The sequence below is a fragment of the Microcaecilia unicolor genome, chromosome 3 (assembly GCF_901765095.1).
Source record: "Microcaecilia unicolor chromosome 3, aMicUni1.1, whole genome shotgun sequence".
In the NCBI taxonomy this organism is placed as follows: Eukaryota; Metazoa; Chordata; class Amphibia; order Gymnophiona; family Siphonopidae; genus Microcaecilia; species Microcaecilia unicolor.
In genome coordinates this window covers 462372691-462391675 of record NC_044033.1, presented here as the reverse complement: position 1 = coordinate 462391675, position 18985 = coordinate 462372691, and the positions used below count along the sequence as shown (strand labels likewise).

General features: G+C 42.4%; 1 protein-coding gene across 2 annotated transcripts in view; it reads left to right on the top strand.

The window, feature by feature from the left end:
- The window catches only part of DST (dystonin), a 509263-nt gene that overhangs the window by 360750 nt on the left and 129528 nt on the right, over positions 1-18985 (top strand). For both annotated transcript variants that reach the window (XM_030198986.1, XM_030198985.1), the window contains one exon: positions 4821-5039. In XM_030198986.1, coding sequence (XP_030054846.1) covers positions 4821-5039 — 219 coding nt within the window. The remainder of the gene's footprint in view (positions 1-4820; positions 5040-18985) is intronic.

Genomic DNA, 18985 nt, shown 5'->3' with positions numbered 1-18985 from the left:
ATGAACTCTAGCACATAACTGTTAGAGGGGTGTTTGTAGGGGAGGAGCACAGGTACACCAGAGGCAGTGCTGACAGTTACATGGGCATCTTACAAAATACTCTAACTTACATGCATCAAGTGTCACATCTCTAGGGTTCTAACGTTTATGTGAGCTAGGGGTGGACTGATCGTTGGGACAATAGAGCAGTGCCTAAGAGCCCACAACAGCAAGGAGCCTACTCTCCCTTAGGGCCTATCTAATTTAATCACTTTTGATAGGTGGTTAGGGACCTATAACCCTTTTTGTCCAGGGGCCTAGATCTCTGTCTGTCTGCCCCTGATGTGAGCCATAGAGCCATAAATGTTATTATCTATATTTAGGCATGCAGATGATGTATTACATATTCTTATGACACCTAAATGGTGGCACCCTTTTATAGAATTGCCTTCAAAGGGGATAATTCTATAAAGAATTAGATATAATAGGCATCTCTGAGATCTGGTGGAAGGAGGATAACCAGTGGGACACTATCATACCAGGGTACAAATTATATTGTGATAAGGTGGATCAAATTGGTGGAGGGGTAGCATTGTATGTTAAGGAGGGCCTTGAATCAAATAGATTGAAAATTCTACGGAAAACAAAACACATCTTGGAATCCCTATGGATTGAAATTCCATGTGTAAAGGGGAAAGGGATAGTGATAGGAGTGTACTACTGTCCACCTGGTCAGGATGAACACACAGATGTAGAAATGTTATCAGAAATTCAGGAGCCTAGTAAACTGGGCTACACAACAATAATGGGTGATTTCAATTACCCAGATATTGATTGGGTAAATGTAACATCATGGGAATGCTAGGGAGGTAAAATTCCTTCATGAAATCAAGGACTTCTTTATGGAGCAGCTGGTACAGGAGCCAAGAAGAAGAGGAAAAATTCTAGACCTTGTCCTTAGTGGAGCGCATGATCTGTTGCAGGAGATAATGGTACTGGGGCCACTTCATAACAGTGATCATAATATGATCAGATTTGATATCGGCTTTGGAGTAAGTACACATAGGAAATCCAATACGTTAGCAATAAACTTTCAAAAAGGAGATTATGATAAAATGAGAAGAATGGTAAAAAAAAAAAACAGGAGCAGCTGCGAAAGTCAAAAATTTATATCATGCATGGATGCTGTTCAAAAATACCATCTTGGAAGCCAAGGCAAAATATATTCCGTGTATTGTAAAAAAGGAGGAAGAAAAACCAAACGACAGCCAGTATGGTTAAAAAGCGAGGTAAAGGAAGCTATTAGACCTAAACAAAAATACTTCAGAAAATGGAAGAAGGATCTGACTGAAAATAATAAGAAACAGCATAAAGAATGGCATGTCAAATGCAAAGCGTTTATGAGGAAGGCAAAGAGGGACTTTGAAAAAAGACTGTATTGGAGGCAAAGAGGGGCATAATCGAACGGGGCGCCCAAGTTTTCCTGAGGGCATCCTTCGCAGGACGTCCCCGCGAAGGGGCGGGGAAACCCGTATTATCAAAACAAGATGGGCGGCCATCTTTCGTTTCGATAATAGTCAGGGACGCCCAAATCTTCACATTTAGGTCGATCTTAGATCTAAGCTGTTATTAAAATGGACTTGTGGAAAATCCATTGCTTATTTCTAAGATAAGCAGCATAAAATGTATTGTACTGTTTTGGGATCTTGCCAGGTACTTGTAATCTGGATTGGCCACTGTTAGAAGCAGGATGCTGGGCTTGATGGACCTTCGGTCTTTCCCAGTATGGCAATACTTAGGTACTTATGAAGATACTAATATTTGGCACCACCAATAATGTGCGCAAATGACCTGAATACTGGCATATATACCCATATGTGTTTTACATTCACATTATTACAAGTTTGCGCAAATTCTATGACAAAACAATTTACAGAAGATATTTTATATATGTATTAGATATTACTCTTAACAGAATTATGTGCAAAACCATTTTAATTCTACACACAAATCTGGAGAATTTTGTACAATACAGTACAATCCGCTTAAGTGCAAGGGTCTGGGACCAAAGAAATATATGCAGTTAACCGGAACGTGCATTTAACTGTTGTGACCCAAATAAGCTTGACATCTGATAAACATATGTACAGTACTGTTTATTATACATACAGTATACAGTCTCTGTTAATTGACGTTAGGCTTACTTGAAGTAATCAGTCATAGTCCTCTTTACACTCTTGTGTCTGTGAGTTTCATAGACTACATCTGCCAGACGGTAAAAACTGTCATAGCACTGACATCCAGTGCCCTCCAGATAGGCCTGCACAGTGTTGAGACTCTCCAGCGCTCTTGCAAAAGTGACAGGAGGTTGTTGAATTTCGTCAGCATGTGCCTCGCTGCTCATTTCATCATCTGTTTCATCATCAGCCGTTGCCTGCGTGTAGGCACATAGCTGGACATCAGTGCTGTCATCAGCTGTTTGTAGATTGTAATCAACAGCTACGTAGTGATGAAACTCTTCTTCAGTAACACTGGCTGGGATGTCAAGAGCCTGTTCATCTGACGCGTTTGCAACAGCTGCATCTGTTTCGTCCCTCTCCACATCCCTAACAAAGCTTGCCCGCTTGTAGCAGTTCACAATGGTTGCCTGTGTAACATGATTCCAGGCTTCTTTCTGCATATGTAGGGAATCCAACAGTGATAGATTACGAGCCAGTTCAACAGCACGTTTATCCTTGCCAGTCTGGTCATCCATAAGTCTCATCAGACAACGTAGCACAAGAGTCCGATAATGTTGTTTGAAATTGGCTATTATGCCCTGATCCATAGGTTGGATCAGAGAGGTAGTGTGTGGTGGCAGGAAGACCACCTTGACGTTAGACAGCCTGACATCATCACTGTGTGCAGCACAATTATCACAAAGCAACAAAATCTGACACTTTTGTGCCCACATTCTAGTGTCTAACTTCTTTAGCTACTGCTTCCAAATTTCCCCAGTCATCCATGAATTTGCGGTAGCTTTTTTAACTTTCTTGAAGCAACGGGGATGTTTGCTCTTTTCAGTGACAAGTGGTTCCAACTTCTCACTCCCATCCTTATTGCAGCAAAGGAGGATCGTCAGTTGGTCCTTCGACGTTTCACCTCTTGTATTTTCGGCATGTTTGAATGCAAGTGTTCTATCAGGAATCGCTCGCCAGTAGAGACTGTTTTTGTCAGCATTGAAAATGTCATGATATACAAACTTGCTGTGTTTAAAGGGGGTCTGGACAGATTCCTGAAGGAAAAGTCCATTGATCGTTATTAAATTTTGGGATTTTGCCAGGTTCTTGGGGCCTGGATTGGCTGCTGTCGGAGACGGAGTGCTGGGCTTGATGGACCTTTGGTCTTTTCCCAGCGTGGCAGTGCTTATGTACTTATGTACTTATGGTAGGATGAACTGAAACAACCCAATTTTCAGCACCAAAGTCATCAGCGTCTTGTTTTTCACCATCCTGTTTCTTGAATTTTATGTTGTTCCTGTCCTTCCATCTTTCCAACCATCCAATAGTGGCTTTGAATTCAGTTAGTCCAAGACTTTCAGCTAGCTGATTAGCTTTCTCCATAAGCAGTGGACTACTGACAGGAAACTGTCTGCTCCTGACTTGAGAAAAACACCAAAGAAGAGCATCTTCTACCTCCTCAGCTTTTCCCACCCGTTTTCATTTCCATTTTGGATTTGTATTGTTTTGCCAGTCTTCCAGAAGCTGGTCTTTCTGTTTCAACATAAGTGAAATTTGACTAGGATTGACACCATATTCTTTAGCAATAGATGCTTGACTTGTTTTCTAATTTTTTAAGAACTTCTATTCGTTCAGCCAGTGTTAAAGTCTTACAGTTGCGCAACAACGACAACCCCAGTGTACACTCTAACAACATTCTTTCACTTATTCTGCTTGTGGCAGTTAAAGGGCGGTAAATTTGAAATCTCGTTGGTTGTCACGCGCCATTCGGCTTCCATATTCCGTGTGCATGCTTATGCGGAGTCTTTCCTGCAGAGGAGTGGTCTTAAACCATGCATATAAGCGAATCTTGCACTTATCAGTGGTGCGCTAAACCGAAGTTTGTCCCCATAGAAATTGATGGCGCAAAAAACGGGCCCGAAGTACAGCATGCAGTTAAACAGAGTATGCGCTTATCCGACGTGCACTTAAATGGAGTGCACTGTATATGTGTATATGTGTTTAGTCATGAACATTTACACCAGCCATGGGGCTAGTTTAAGTGCTTTTGCGTGGATTTGGGAAATTTGCTCATAACTATAAGTTACATGTGTAAGAGTGTGCCTTGTCCAGACTCTGCCCATATAAATGCCCACCTGCAAAGTATGCGCTGTCAAAAATATGCATGTACTTTAGCATTCAGCTGGATTATTGTTATGCATGTGTGTTTTCACATATGCGTATAAATGACTACAGTTCCAGAATTTACTAGTCGATTTGCTGCCTAACTATAGGCAGCTATTTACAGACTTCAATAATGGCCAGATTCAAGCTGTATGCATTGGTTGATCTAAAGCAGGAGTGTCCAACCTTGGTCCTCACCAGGTCGGGTTTTCTGGATTTCCACAATAAATATGCATGAGATTTATTTGTATACAATGAAGGCAGTGCATGCAAATAAATCGTATGTATATTCATTGGGGATTTCCTGAAAACCTGGTTGGATTGTGAGTAGCGCTCTAGAAATGTTAAGTAGTAGTAGTAGTAGTAGTAGTAGTAGTAGTGCTGAAGCTAAATGCTAATAGGAAACTGCTTGGCTAATAAAACTAACATGTTGGTTTTCTGAAATTATGATTTCTTCAGGAAAAGCTTGAAGAGCTCATGAAGAAGTATGATCTGGTATGCCACATCAACTCTGAGCGGAATCTGCAGCTGGAGCGTGCTCAGTCCCTGGTCAGCCAGTTTTGGGAGACCTATGAGGAGCTGTGGCCATGGCTAACTACAACAGAAACTGTTATCTCACAGCTTCCAGCTCCAGCTCTTGAATATGAAACATTAAAACAACAACAGGAAGAACTCCGGGTAAGCACATTGACATTATAAACCAGGCAAGATTATTAGAAACAGGCTCACAATTTGAAAAATAACAATAGTGCTGTAAACAAAAAGATAATTTTACAACATTTCAATCAAGAACAGAGAGCATGTAAAGCACTAGTGCAACCTTCATGCCTCAAAATATTTTTCTGCTTTGGTCTTTCTGTTAGGTCTCCTTTACTCTTTTTGTTGTCGTTGTTTGCTTGATTTGTTTTTCAGGGGTTTGTGAGAAGAGGCAGATGATATTACCTAATCTAGTTATTATGCCCTTGCCAATTAAGTCCACAAAATGACCTTGAAATTACACACTCAAATGCATGTGACTCCTATTTCCAATGTTGTGTCTTGTGTGATTTATTTCTTAAATAGATGAAAAGCCTCAAACCGAGCAAATAGTCCTTGTGTTATTCAACTTTAGGGAGCACTGCCCGTTCATCACAGGCTCAAAAACTTCTACTAAGTGACCCTCCCATACGGCTTTTGCCAAATTCAAAAGAAAAAGTCTTAGGGGTTACTTAGCTTGCTGCCGTGAAATTTCGTGAGCAGTCTTCTATTTGTGTACAGTCTTATAAACCCCATCCGTGGCCCGACTTCGGCCCAAGTTTCGCCTTCTTCCTCAGTGTCCGCGGGACAACCGACTGTATTTCAAAGTCTGCTGTACTCGCTTCCATGTCGGTTATCCCGCGGACCCTGAGGAAGAAGGCGAAACTTGCATTTGAGTGGTTAATTATTAACTAATGGACTGCCTATAAGCTCGGGTTGAGTACTGGTAGGAGTGTTAGACTTGCTGCCCACATTCTCCACGAATTAATATGTTACAAGAAATTCTACCCACTTCTCCAGCAATTAATATGTTGGAAGAAATGAGTTATTTTGGGGAAAATAGCTCGAGAGCAACTCGCTACTGTTTATAATTTAAGAGCAAGCGCTGTATTTATAAGTTTTAGGATATTAATTTCTCCACCAATCACCAAAGGTGATAATTGCAATAAATTAAATATATTAAGTATATATATATTCAGAACACAAAGAGACCATATTTTTAGCTTCAAAAAGATTGATTTAATATACAATTGCACACGAGAGGTAGGTATTAAGAGGAATCTTTACAGGTAATCTGTGCATAAAAATAGAACAAAGTAGCAGCTAGATCAACTTACAAGTCCTTGTTACAAGCATGCTGTGGTCCAGCTGATTGATGAGCACATGTTTCAGGAGCAAGGCCTCAGCAGACCCCAAAGAGAGCAGCAGTTTCCAAGAGAGGCAGGTTTCCAGAGGAGGCAGGTCCCAAGAGGAGGCAGGTTCCAAGAGGAGGCAGGTTCCAAGAGAGGCAGGTTTCCAGAGGAGGCAGGTCCCAAGAGGAGGCAGGTCCCAAGAGGAGCAGGTTCCAAGAGAACGAGCTGGGCTGTTTCCAGGCCTTTTATAATGTTAGCAGAGAAGCATGGTGTGTGCATGTCTTGGATATTTTGCAAGGCATTATGGTTAATGTAGTCTCAGGTCTGCACACGACCCCTGAGTTGGTCCCATGTCTTATGACATCACGAGACTTACAGTCTGGACTTTGCTGGCAAATGTCTTTTGATGTCCTGTTCAGTCTCTGGGGCAGATACACATTACAAGTCCTTCCTTTCTGCACATGTCTGGAAGCTGATGGGAGGTATACCTTTGACAAGCAAATGTCCTGTTTATGCTTCCTCTGAGTATTCAGGTGTCCACCTTAGTCCATCTTTTGTTAGGTGGGAGGGCAGAGGAAGCTCTTTTGTGTTTGTTAAGTGTTTGTAGTTAACTTATTCCTGCTCTCAGAAGCTCCCAGAAAAAGGAATGGAGAGAGAGAGGCTTGAAATGAAACTATTCTCCAAAAGCTGCACAAACATATATCTTCAAAAGATACACAAATATATTGGTGTATATATAGTCCAGCAAACATGCTACATATTTCAGTAATAAACTGATACCATTACATTCCCTCTCTTGGCTCCGAGTGAAAATAAATTTTTAATATATTGGAATGAGGAGCCATAAAATGAACTATAAAAGCTAAAATTTAAAAAAAACAACTCTAATCTAGTACAGTAGCATAATAGCAAAGGTACTGAACTGTTTACATGGGCATGTGTACTGGAAGAGGTGAATCTTTTAATAATGGACATTGAACAGACTGGGCCGTGCAGGTATTTTCCTGCCGTCATCTACTATGTCACATCACTATGAATCTTGGAATATGTCCTTAGCTGGAATATGACTGTTATAAACAAAAAGACTCATCATATTACTTTTGTTTACTCATGGCTTACATTTAGGTAGCTAGGGTTAAGTTTTCTGTGGTCAGTTTCATTAGGCTTCCGTTCAGTCAGGTGGCAGAGTATGGCTTTGCTCTGGTTTAAAATAGGATTGCAAGTACACCTTATATGACTTCAGCCACACAAGCGTCATTTTGCTCTATTTCCAGAGACCACCTCTGTTTGTGTCACCTGCTCAGGGGCATAGGCTGCTCCCAAGTTTGTGCCACAGGATATCTTACCCAGTATGCTAGCCAAAATCAATAGCATGAGAGTGCGCAATTGACCAATTTACCACCGCAATGGGGTGGAACAATCTATTCAGTCATATTTTCAGCATTTGACATTCCAAGGAAAAATATTCTATGAATGTTTCCTAACACTGTGAATGTTTCCCTATATTCTCTATTTCAGAGGCTAACTGAGGTATTCACAGCAGTGATAAGCAAGAGTGTAAATGTGGAGCTATTATACTACTGTTTCATTAGAAACAAGAAAGACATATGTATGCAATTATAATAATTTCCTAGGCTACTATTACACACAAAACAATTATTCCTATCATTCCTATGCAATAATATTTACTTAATCATTGACCAAATTAAAAAAAAACAGAGTCATGGTATAGTGCCATGAACTACCTTTCAGAGAGAAACCTTTTATTTTTCAGAGAGAAACCTTTTATGGGTAATGAGTGTGGTAAAAGGTTACCATATTTATCTGCTTTAGCAGTGTTTAATGTTGCACTTTAATAGACAATACTCATGTGTTTAATGTTGTAAAGAATTTAGAAAAGATATGTTAATTTTGCTTTGCACACAGCCAATATTTCATTCCAGGGAGAGACATTGTGTGCGTTCTGGCTGTAATGTAGAATAAACTAAAAAGGTCAGAAACATTCCCTGTACTGATTGTACCTAATAGATCATGTAACGAGAAACCTTCGCTCATATTTTTAAATATATACATGTGAATATATAACCTTAGATAGCAATTAGTAGAACTTATTATACGTGAGCCATAGCTTGAATGATTCTTTTCTATAGCTTGCCTGCCAGTGAAAATGGTCTCTTTTTTTTTTCTTTCTTGGACAATGTGAACTAATGGAGGGACTGTTAGTAGGGAGGGTCTATGAATGTCTGTGTATAATTTCTTGGTACCCCATAACATAAAACAAACATGTAACATGGAGACCACATGACAAACAAACAAGGAACTCTATTAGGCCTTTAGGTCTCCGATCGTCCATTCCAGATCCAGGATTGAGCTTAACCTGCAAATAAAGCACAAGAACACAAAAGCAACGTACGCAGCATCCATCTTGGATTTGCCAAAGCATTTTCATTCATTTAGAACTAAGCAACAATTAGCAAAATTAATAAAGCACCAAAAGCATCATCTGTGGCATCCATTTGGATTACCACAGCAGTTTCATTTACTATCTCATAAGTAGAACAGGATCGGATCTATTTATTTAGAAATATATCTGAGATAGCCATATATATATTAGTTACTAGCACCATTAAATCTTAGATTTAATCTTAGATTTACACTCGAACTCTGAAAAAGACAGAAAAACACATTATACATTAATTTAGCAGGTCACATGGCTCTCCGGTTCTGGTGGGGGGGGGGGATCCCTCTCTTGTTCACAGTTCCTTCCCATAATCTTATATCATTGTATGCGAGCAGCAGCGTGCAGTGCAGACAGGCTTTACTTTCTTAAGCTTTAGTTTCTTTTCTATAAAAATAAGCATATCTTGTTAATTCACATTAAAGCACAATATTAAGTTTCAGCTCCAGCGGGAGTTACCTATTATAAGGAGGCATTTTTAAAACTTCTTACCCAGTATTTTAGTTTCAACTCCAGTGGGAGTCACTCATCAGAAAAAAGACATTTCATAATCCTTAGTCAATATTATATAGGTACATCTATTTCTCAAACATACTATAGTCACAATAGAAGCTACATATCATAGAGAGACATTTTAAATCTGACTTATTGCAAAGAGACATTACTAAATCTTATACATTCAAAAGAATAATAGAAGCTACATTTTTAATTAAAAGAACAATAAAAGCAAATTTAAAATTAAAAGAACAATAGAAGCTACATCTTTAATTCTTATCAGTGTTACAAAGGGCCATTGCAAAAACTTTTTCTATTTTCCGGTCCAACATATTTTAAAAATAGCACCTGGATTTCCCTGCCATCTGCAGAGTGGGTCATGCTGTGGAGAAGTCCAGTCCAGGCTGGATGCGTCTCATGTTTCTAGGAATTAATCTGCAGGAAGGGCTGACAGAATAATGTCAGTTTCTGGTCCAGGAGGACTTGCAGTTATAAGTTTCTGTTTATCTGGTGGCAAATTTCTCTTGTTATTGTTAGCTATCTGTAATATCTGCAAGGCTCCATGAGATTTTAAAATGTCCCATGCTTGCTGGTGGTTTTCAGTAGCTACATACTGAGGAGCTGATTTCTTTATTAGAGGTTCCCTTCTATGGGAGCTTAGATCAGAATGCAGCCCAGGTGGTGCATCTGTGTGCTGAGGAGCTGAATCATGAGCATTTAAATTAGACTGCAGAACAGGTTGTGCATATATGTGCTGAGGTTTTGGATGCTGTGAGGGGGTCTGAGAACTAATGGTTCTAGTTAAACCTCCTGCTACAGGTGTGGACTGTGATACTGTTACCACAGCTGAAACATGCATGGCTGTAGCTGTATTTGGGTCTGGAGGAGCACATGGGAGACCCGTAATGGCTGACCCCTGCAAATGTGAATCCTGTACATGATCAATGTTCTCATCTATATGTGGCATCTGCAGTGTTAATTCCCTGATTAAATGCTTCAAGTCTGGAACCTGGCTGGCCTGCATTTCTAAAGCTAAAATTTGGGCTTTCATTTTATTTTCCTGAGCTGCCTGGCTTTGTACCTGCATTCTAAGGGCGTCTAATTGATCATTTAAGCAACTAGCCATTGTGATTAGAAAATCCTTTTCTGTGTTTACCTGCATGCATTCTCTCTCTTTGGCCAGTAACTTCTCATTCAATTCTGCATGTTCTTTTATGGCTTACATGGTCCACATTAACCAAGTGCATGCAGAAACTCTCTTGCTCCCTTCCTTAATTGAATATAAATCACATTTTGTTTCAGTTACATTATGGGTCCAAGGATTAGGGCCAGAGGATTCTACGCATTGCTTAGGCAAAGTGGGGTTATCTATGTCCTTCTCAAAAGAAACTGCAAAATTGTTTTTTATTTTATGCCAGAGCATGCCTAAAGATTTGATTATGCAATACATAAAATACATGAGTGCATAAGTACCTAAATAAGACCAAACATCCATCCAGCACAGCATTCTAAATATTCTAAATGCCCTGAAAACCTTATCAGTTTATCAATCGGAAATTTAATTAATGAAACCTGACAAAAATATAATTTAAGAACACTGCTATTTCATTCTAATTGCACAGAATACCTACCCACATTCTCCACAAATTAATATGTTAGACTTGCTGCCCACATTCTCCACGAATTAATATGTTACAAGAAATTCTACCCACTTCTCCAGCAGTTAATATGTTGGAAGAAATGAGTTATTTTGGGGAAAATAGCTCGAGAGCAACTCGCTACTGTTTATAATTTAAGAGCAAGCGCTGTATTTATAAGTTTTAGGATATTAATTTCTCCACCAATCACCAAAGGTGATAATTGCAATAAATTAAATATATTAAGTATATATATATTCAGAACACAAAGAGACCATATTTTTAGCTTCAAAAAGATTGATTTAATATACAATTGCACACGAGAGGTAGGTATTAAGAGGAATCTTTACAGGTAATCTGTGCATAAAAATAGAACAAAGTAGCAGCTAGATCAACTTACAAGTCCTTGTTACAAGCATGCTGTGGTCCAGCTGATTGATGAGCACATGTTTCAGGAGCAAGGCCTCAGCAGACCCCAAAGAGAGCAGCAGTTTCCAAGAGAGGCAGGTTTCCAGAGGAGGCAGGTCCCAAGAGGAGGCAGGTTCCAAGAGAGGCAGGTTTCCAGAGGAGGCAGGTCCCAAGAGGAGGCAGGTCCCAAGAGGAGCAGGTTCCAAGAGAACGAGCTGGGCTGTTTCCAGGCCTTTTATAATGTTAGCAGAGAAGCATGGTGTGTGCATGTCTTGGATATTTTGCAAGGCATTATGGTTAATGTAGTCTCAGGTCTGCACACGACCCCTGAGTTGGTCCCATGTCTTATGACATCACGAGACTTACAGTCTGGACTTTGCTGGCAAATGTCTTTTGATGTCCTGTTCAGTCTCTGGGGCAGATACACATTACAAGTCCTTCCTTTCTGCACATGTCTGGAAGCTGATGGGAGGTATACCTTTGACAAGCAAATGTCCTGTTTATGCTTCCTCTGAGTATTCAGGTGTCCACCTTAGTCCATCTTTTGTTAGGTGGGAGGGCAGAGGAAGCTCTTTTGTGTTTGTTAAGTGTTTGTAGTTAACTTATTCCTGCTCTCAGAAGCTCCCAGAAAAAGGAATGGAGAGAGAGAGGCTTGAAATGAAACTATTCTCCAAAAGCTGCACAAACATATATCTTCAAAAGATACACAAATATATTGGTGTATATATAGTCCAGCAAACATGCTACATATTTCAGTAATAAACTGATACCATTACAGGAGGTTTTCTTGAAATTACACAAACATCACCTAGTCAAATGTAACATTACAGTGGGCTTCTGTTCCCCCCAAAACAGGGTTCAATATTCAGCATGGTTTAAGCAGGCAAGAGAGGCTGCTACCCTCTTAAAACACTGGCCAGCTACTGAATATAGATTCTAACCACATATATGGAATCTGGTCAGTGGAAGGTTGGACCAGGGACAGAGTCATAGAGGTGCCATATGTGGATACTAGCAATATTGAGTGCCAGTGCCTGCACAGCTAAGTGAGCAGATAGGACCATACAAAAGGCAGTCCTAACCCCTGTTCCCTCTAAGCTGAACGGGAGTCCCACAGTCCTGACATTGTTTTCACAGTCAGATTTTCAATAGTGACGGACAGGCAAGCTCTGCAGGACTCCAGGGAACCTGCCTGTCTCTAGCTATTGAAAATACAGTATTGAAGCACCTTTCCCCACTGGCAGCAATGCAGTTGGAGAACTCCTGCTCAGCTTAGAGGGAACAGTGGTCCTAACTTTACTCAGGGGGTCTTTTATTAAAGCTTAGCTTGAGTTATATGCAGCGGGGCCCATTTTATTCCTGCAGACCCTGCTGCAGATAGCTTGAGCTAAGCTTTAGTAAAAGACCTCCTTAACTATGTGGTTGCTGATACTGAATATCGCCATAACTGCCAGCACCTCCCTGATTGTCCCTGGACCGACCTTCCATATGCAGGTAGAGCCAATATTCAGCAGCCTACAGCCTCTCCTGCCTTCTCAAACCATGCTGAATATCAACCCTATATTTTATAGGGATTGGTATTCCAGGTTGCCGCCGTGTTTCGGCGCACAAATGCCTGCCTCAGGGGTCTGACATAAAAACACACAAATATAGAAACAAAAATATAATCATAAATACATACTACACATGTATTTAAAAAAAATCACCATCCATAAAATAGTATAGTAAACATCAACCATTTAAACAGAAATTTAATACAATACTTTTTTTATATGGCAGCTATAAATATGTCTATATTATTTTTTATTTATATATTATTTTTTTGGCAGTTATTTGATGATTTGGTTCACTATGATCCCTTTGGGTTGACTATAGTGACATTCTTGTACAGTATTTTGGTCCTCATTTACTCTGTTTTAATTTTTAAAACATATATTTTATATAATTTTTAATGTTTAGTAATCTATAGTATTTAAAAAAATAATTTTTGATTTTGATTTTTACTGTTCATCTGTTTAAATGGTTGATGTTTACTATACTATTTTATGGATGGTGATTTTTTTAAATATATGTGTAGTATGTATTTATGATTATATTTTTGTTTTTATATTTGTGTGCTTTTATGTCAGACCCCTGAGGCAGGTGTTTGTGCGCCGAAACACAGCCCTTGTCGGGTCATTTACACATTAAAGGATGACATTTATCTCTATCCTGAAGGCCCAGTATTGCTTTTTTGTTTCTGTTGTATGCTTTTATGCTATTTTACCCTCTCTTTTGTGACTCAGGCAGAGTCTGGCCAGAGCCCAGATATTCAATGCCAGTACTGCATATGTATCAGCACTGAATATTGGGGCCTAGTTCTGCCCATGACAATCAACATTTTATAAAATGCTGACTGCTGCCAGCAGAATATTGACAGGAAAGTCAACAGTAGACAACCACAATCTGAAAGGCTAATGAGGTTTTCTAAAATAAAATACATTTTTAAAGAAAATTGATGTAGTGTAGCACTGTGTCATTAATAGCTAAGCTTTTGGTTGATCCAAAGGTCAGCATGATAAGTTAATTTGATATTTCTGTGCTCATACAGAAAGATAATTAGATTGAGTTTGTTATAGGTGGTGGTGGTGAGGGGGGGGGATGTCACTAGCTACCAATGAATGCATCAGTTTTCCATTATGATATTTTAAATTGGGAAATATATGGAGGATAATTTTATAACAGGATGCCTATGCATGGAACGTAAATGGGCATAGATGTTGTACTTATGTAAAGGAAAAATATATACTTATATATCTTTATAAAATAGCCTACCCAGAAGCTCCTGTAAAAATTAAACCTGAAACGAGGCAGGTGTAAGAATGTGTGTGTGTATGTACATGTGTATGTGGCAGTAGGTATTGATTCATATATGCATATTGTAAAGGTGCTGAGCGTCTCTCCGCCTCTAGGACTATTCGCCTTTCTCAGCCTCCTCTATCATACACTTCTTCTCCAAAAAAAACAGGAAAACCACAGGATCAAACAATAACTTTTTCCTTTTATTTTTATCCTTCAGCTTGGTAGAACACAGCCCGGGCTTCCGCTGCTGATTCCCCTCTTCCCCCTTAGTCTTGGGAGAAGCAGCGGACCCGTCAAGAAACCCTTTTCGGGCCGGTCAGGTTTATCAGAACACTGCCCCCCCTACCGCCGGGTTCCCCTAAGCCTAGTTCCGGCAAGTACGGCTGGCCCAAAACAGCTCAATATAACTTGGCTTTAAATCCACAGTTCCTGTAACCAAGCTCTCAAAACAGTTCAATATACTTTGGCTTTTAAATCCACAGTTCATGTAGCCAAGCTCTCAAAACAGTTCAATATAACTTGGCTTTTAAATCCACAGTTCATGTAGCCAAGCTCTCAAAACAGTTCAATATAACTTGGCTTTTAAATCCACAGTTCATGTAGCCAAGTGTGGACTCAAAGCCTGGGGTCCCTCCCTCTTGGTCAGTCTCTCTTTCTCACCTGACCTCCTCCCGCTTTGACCCCTCTTTCTTTGGCCCGGATCCTCTCTTTTCCAGGGCCCTTCTTACTTCTATGCGCTCCTCTGGGCCAGGGCAGAAATGTCCATGGGCTCCTCCAGGGCCTGCTCCTGGGCAGTTACCTCCATCTCCCAAGGCCCCCCTTCCCTCTCCTCCTTCTCAGGAGCCCAGTCCATGCTCTCTTCGCCCCACCCTTTTTCTCCCAGCTGCTCCTCCTTTTCCTCATTAACCTTTTCCCACCTGTTCCACCTCCCCCTCCCCCAGGTTGTAGAATTAGTATTTCTCCTTCCCTGGCAGCCCCCTTCTGGCGCCTCATGGGAGTACGCCCTGGTTTGTCTCCCTTGTACCCAAGGTGGATGCTGGGAGTTGTAGTTTCTAATTTGAAGTCTTCTCCTGGGGAAAATCTGCCTGTAAGGGCGAGACTCCTCTGGGGCTTTTTGGGGTTTGCAGGGTCGTCCCCCCCCCTTTTCTTCCTGCTCTCTACTATTCTCCACATATTCTTTACATACCCCCCCCCCCTTAAACTCGTCTCTCTCCCTTTTCTCTCATTGTCCCCTTTTCCTTCCTCTACCCGCGATAGGGCGTCCACATTACCCAAACACCTCCCGGGACGATGCTCCACCTCATATTGGAATGGCTGTAAAGCTAGATACCATCTCATTAATCTACCATTATTATTTTTCATCATGCTCAGCCATTTCAATGGAGCATGGTCCGTTACTAGTTTAAATTTTCTCCCCTCCAAATAGACATTACATTCCTGTACTGCCCACCGTATGGCTAGACACTCCTTCTCTATAGTGGAGTAATGTTCTTCATGGGGTAATAGCTTCCGGCTCAAATACAGCACTGGATGCTCTTCCCTGTTATGCTCCTGGGATAGTACAGCCCCCAACCCCCTTCCCGAAGCATCTGTTTGCAGGATAAAGGGTTTCCCGAAATCCACTGCCTTCAAGACCGGCTCTTGACACAGGGCCTTCTGCATCTGTGCAAAAGCCGTCCTCTCCTCTTCCCCCCCACCTTAAGGGATCAGGGTTCTTCCCTCTTAGCATGTCCGTTAAGGGGGTGGCAATAGTGGAGAATTGAGGGATGAAACGGCGGTAATACCCTACCATCCCCAGGAATCTACGCAATTGCTTTTTGGTGCTCGGCCGGGGAAACTCCTGTATGCTTTTAACCTTATTTAACAATGGTCGTACCTCCCCTCGGCCCACATTGTAGCCCAAATACTTCACCCTGTATTGTGCAAAATAACACTTTTTTGGGTTCAGGGTGAGTCCTGCCGCCCTAAAAGCCTGTAGAACCGCCCCTACCTGGGTCAAATGAGTATCCCATTCCCCGCTATGTATGACCACATCATCCATATAGGCTGCTGCGTATGCCTGATGGGGTCTAAGCACCCGGTCTAGTAATCTCTGGCAACTCGCAGCTGCTGAATTAAGGCCGAAAGGCAACCTTTTGAACTGGTACAGGCCCATTGGTGTGCTAAAAGCTGTCTTTGCCCGCGCCCCTGGAGTAAGTGGAATTTGCCAATACCCTTTTGTTAAGTCCAGGGTAGTGAGATATTGGGCGGCCCCTAACCTATCCACCAGCTCTTCAATATAGGGCATAGGATAGGCATCTGCCTGCGACAGGGTATTCAGCTGGCGGAAATCTATACAGAACCTCCACTCCCCATCGGGTTTGGGTACTAGCACCACGGGGCTGGACCAGGGGCTATTTGATTCTTCAATCACCCCAAAGTTTAACATTTCCTGCACCTGTTTTATCACCTCTTGCCTTTTCACGGGGGAAAGCCTGTAGGGCTTTTGCCTAACTATCTTTCCCCTCTCCGTTATTATGTCATGCTGCACTAGCCGGGTATTCCCTGGGCAAGCTGTCAGGACATCCTTAAATCTTCTCAGTAGGCTTCCTAGCTCCTTTTTTGTAACAGTGTCAAACGGGGATTAACCCCGGGCTCCCCGGGTTTGAAGATATCCCTTATTTGGGGCCCCAACTCCTCTTCCTCCTTCTCTTCCACCCTAGCCTGAAAGCCTACTCTCGCTATCCAGGGTTTTATAAGGTTTACATGGAAGGTTTGGACCCTTCCTTTCTCGTTCTCCACCTCATAAGTGAGGGGTCCTAGTCGCTTCTTCACCATCCAGGGTCCCTTCCACCTGGAGGCAAACTTATGCGGGTCCTCTGAGATTAGGATGAGAACCCTATCTCCGGATTGAAACTCCCTTTCTCTCGTACCTTTATCATAATATTCTTTTTGTAGCGTTTGGCTCTCTTCTAGCCTCTCCTGGAAATATTCCTGTATCCTACCTAGTCTGGCCCTCAGATCCTGCAAGTATTCGACGACTGATTGATCAGTGGCTTCTGGGGTTACCCACTGTTCTTGCAGTATGTCCAAAATGCCCCGGGGCCTCCTGCCAAACATTAGTTCAAAAGGTGACACTCCTAAGGAGTCGTGTACCTTTTCTCGGTAAGCATATAACACAAAAGGCAGCAGTTGGTCCCAACCTGTCCTATCTTCCCCTAAAGCTCTTTTTAACATGCCCTTTAAGGTTTTATTAAAACGTTCTACCATCCCATTAGTTTGCGGATGGTAGGCCGCAGTACGGACATGTTGTATTCCAAAAGCCTCCCACACTTGCTTTAGGGTACTGGACATAAAGTTGGACCCCCTATCTGTCAGAACCTCTCGGGGAAACCCCACCTCACAGAAAATTTTTATTAGCTCCCGGGCAATACCCTGTGCGGATATGCCTCTTAAGGGCACGGCCCAGGGATATCTAGTGGCCATATCCATTATCACCAACCCATACAAGAAACCCCTTTTGGATTTCGTTACGGGACCAATAATGTCCATTGCTATCTTTTTCCCTGGTAGGTCCACCCTAGGAAGAGGACTTAAAGGGGCTTTGGGAGGGAATCGGTCGGCCACCTTCTGACAGTTGGGGCATGACTTACAATACTTCTCCACCTCTCTATATACTCCCGGCCAGTAAAATCGCGCCAATATCTGCGTCAAGGTGGCCTGGGTGCCCTTATGTCCCCCTAACGGGTGATCATGCGCTAGCCTTATTACCAGAGGGCGGAAAGCCTGGGGAACTACTAGCTGCCTCCCTCCTTCTGTGTTCTCCCAGTTCGGCACACGCCGATAGAGTATGTCCCCTTCTATCAGGAACCCTGGAGCCCCTTGGTCTTCCCCCTGGCGGGCCCTTTCCCAGGCATATTCTAACGTCGGATCATTGGCCTGTTCCCTATGAAATTGAGGAAACTGTTCCCTAAGTTCTTTTGGGGCCACAGGTAGATAGCTTTCCGCTTTCAGCTGCTCCCAGGCCTCCCGTCTACCCCTTTTCTCCTTCTTTTTCAAAGCCTTCGCTTTTCTCTCTTTCCCCGGCTCCCCTAAGACCTCGCCCTGGAAAGGAAAGATGCCTCCTATTCCCTCTTCCGGAACCTCTGGGTCCCGAAGAGCCTGGGCACGAGTAGTTACCCATACTCTTTTCTCTCTAATACATTCGGAAAAGGGGGGCCAATCCCTTCCCAGAATCATCTCCTGGGGTAACCGGGGAAGAACGGCCACAGCAATCTCTATCTCCCCTGTGGGCCCTTTTAGGTTTACTCTATGTAGGGTGTACCGTGTACGGGCCCCGTGTATACACTGTATCGCTACTGCTCCCTCATAGGTATCCCTCCCTCTATTCCTCCTCTCTCTTATTCGGTCCCATAACCGCCGGGAGATCATGGACTGGTCTGCCCCAGAGTCCAACATGGCTACTACCGGTAAACCTTCTACCTCTAAAGGGGCCGTATACCGGGGTTTAAAGCCCCTTTCAACCTGTGAGGTCCACCCCTCCCGACCAGGGCAATCCTTCCTGAAATGCCCCGTTCTCCCACATTTATAACACTGCTTTACTCCATAAGAGACTGCCCTCTTTTCCTCGCCAGGGAGCCCCCCTTGCTTTTTCCCCAGCCAAGTGGCGTCCGGCTTCCCTTCCTTTTGCCCCAACTTGGAGGAGTAACTTTTGGAACCCCCACCCCCCTGGGGTCGGGGCTTTCCCCCCTCCCTCTCGGTTCCTCCCCAATGTTGGGCTTCCAGATACCACTCCAACCCAGCAGTCACTCCCTCAACTGTCTTACAGCCCCTTTTTACCAATTCTGCTCTTATTTCTCCGGGCAGGCCCTGGAGGAATTGCTCCACCACCAATTCTTGGAGAATCTCCGCGATGGTGTGGTGGTCAGGCTCTAACCA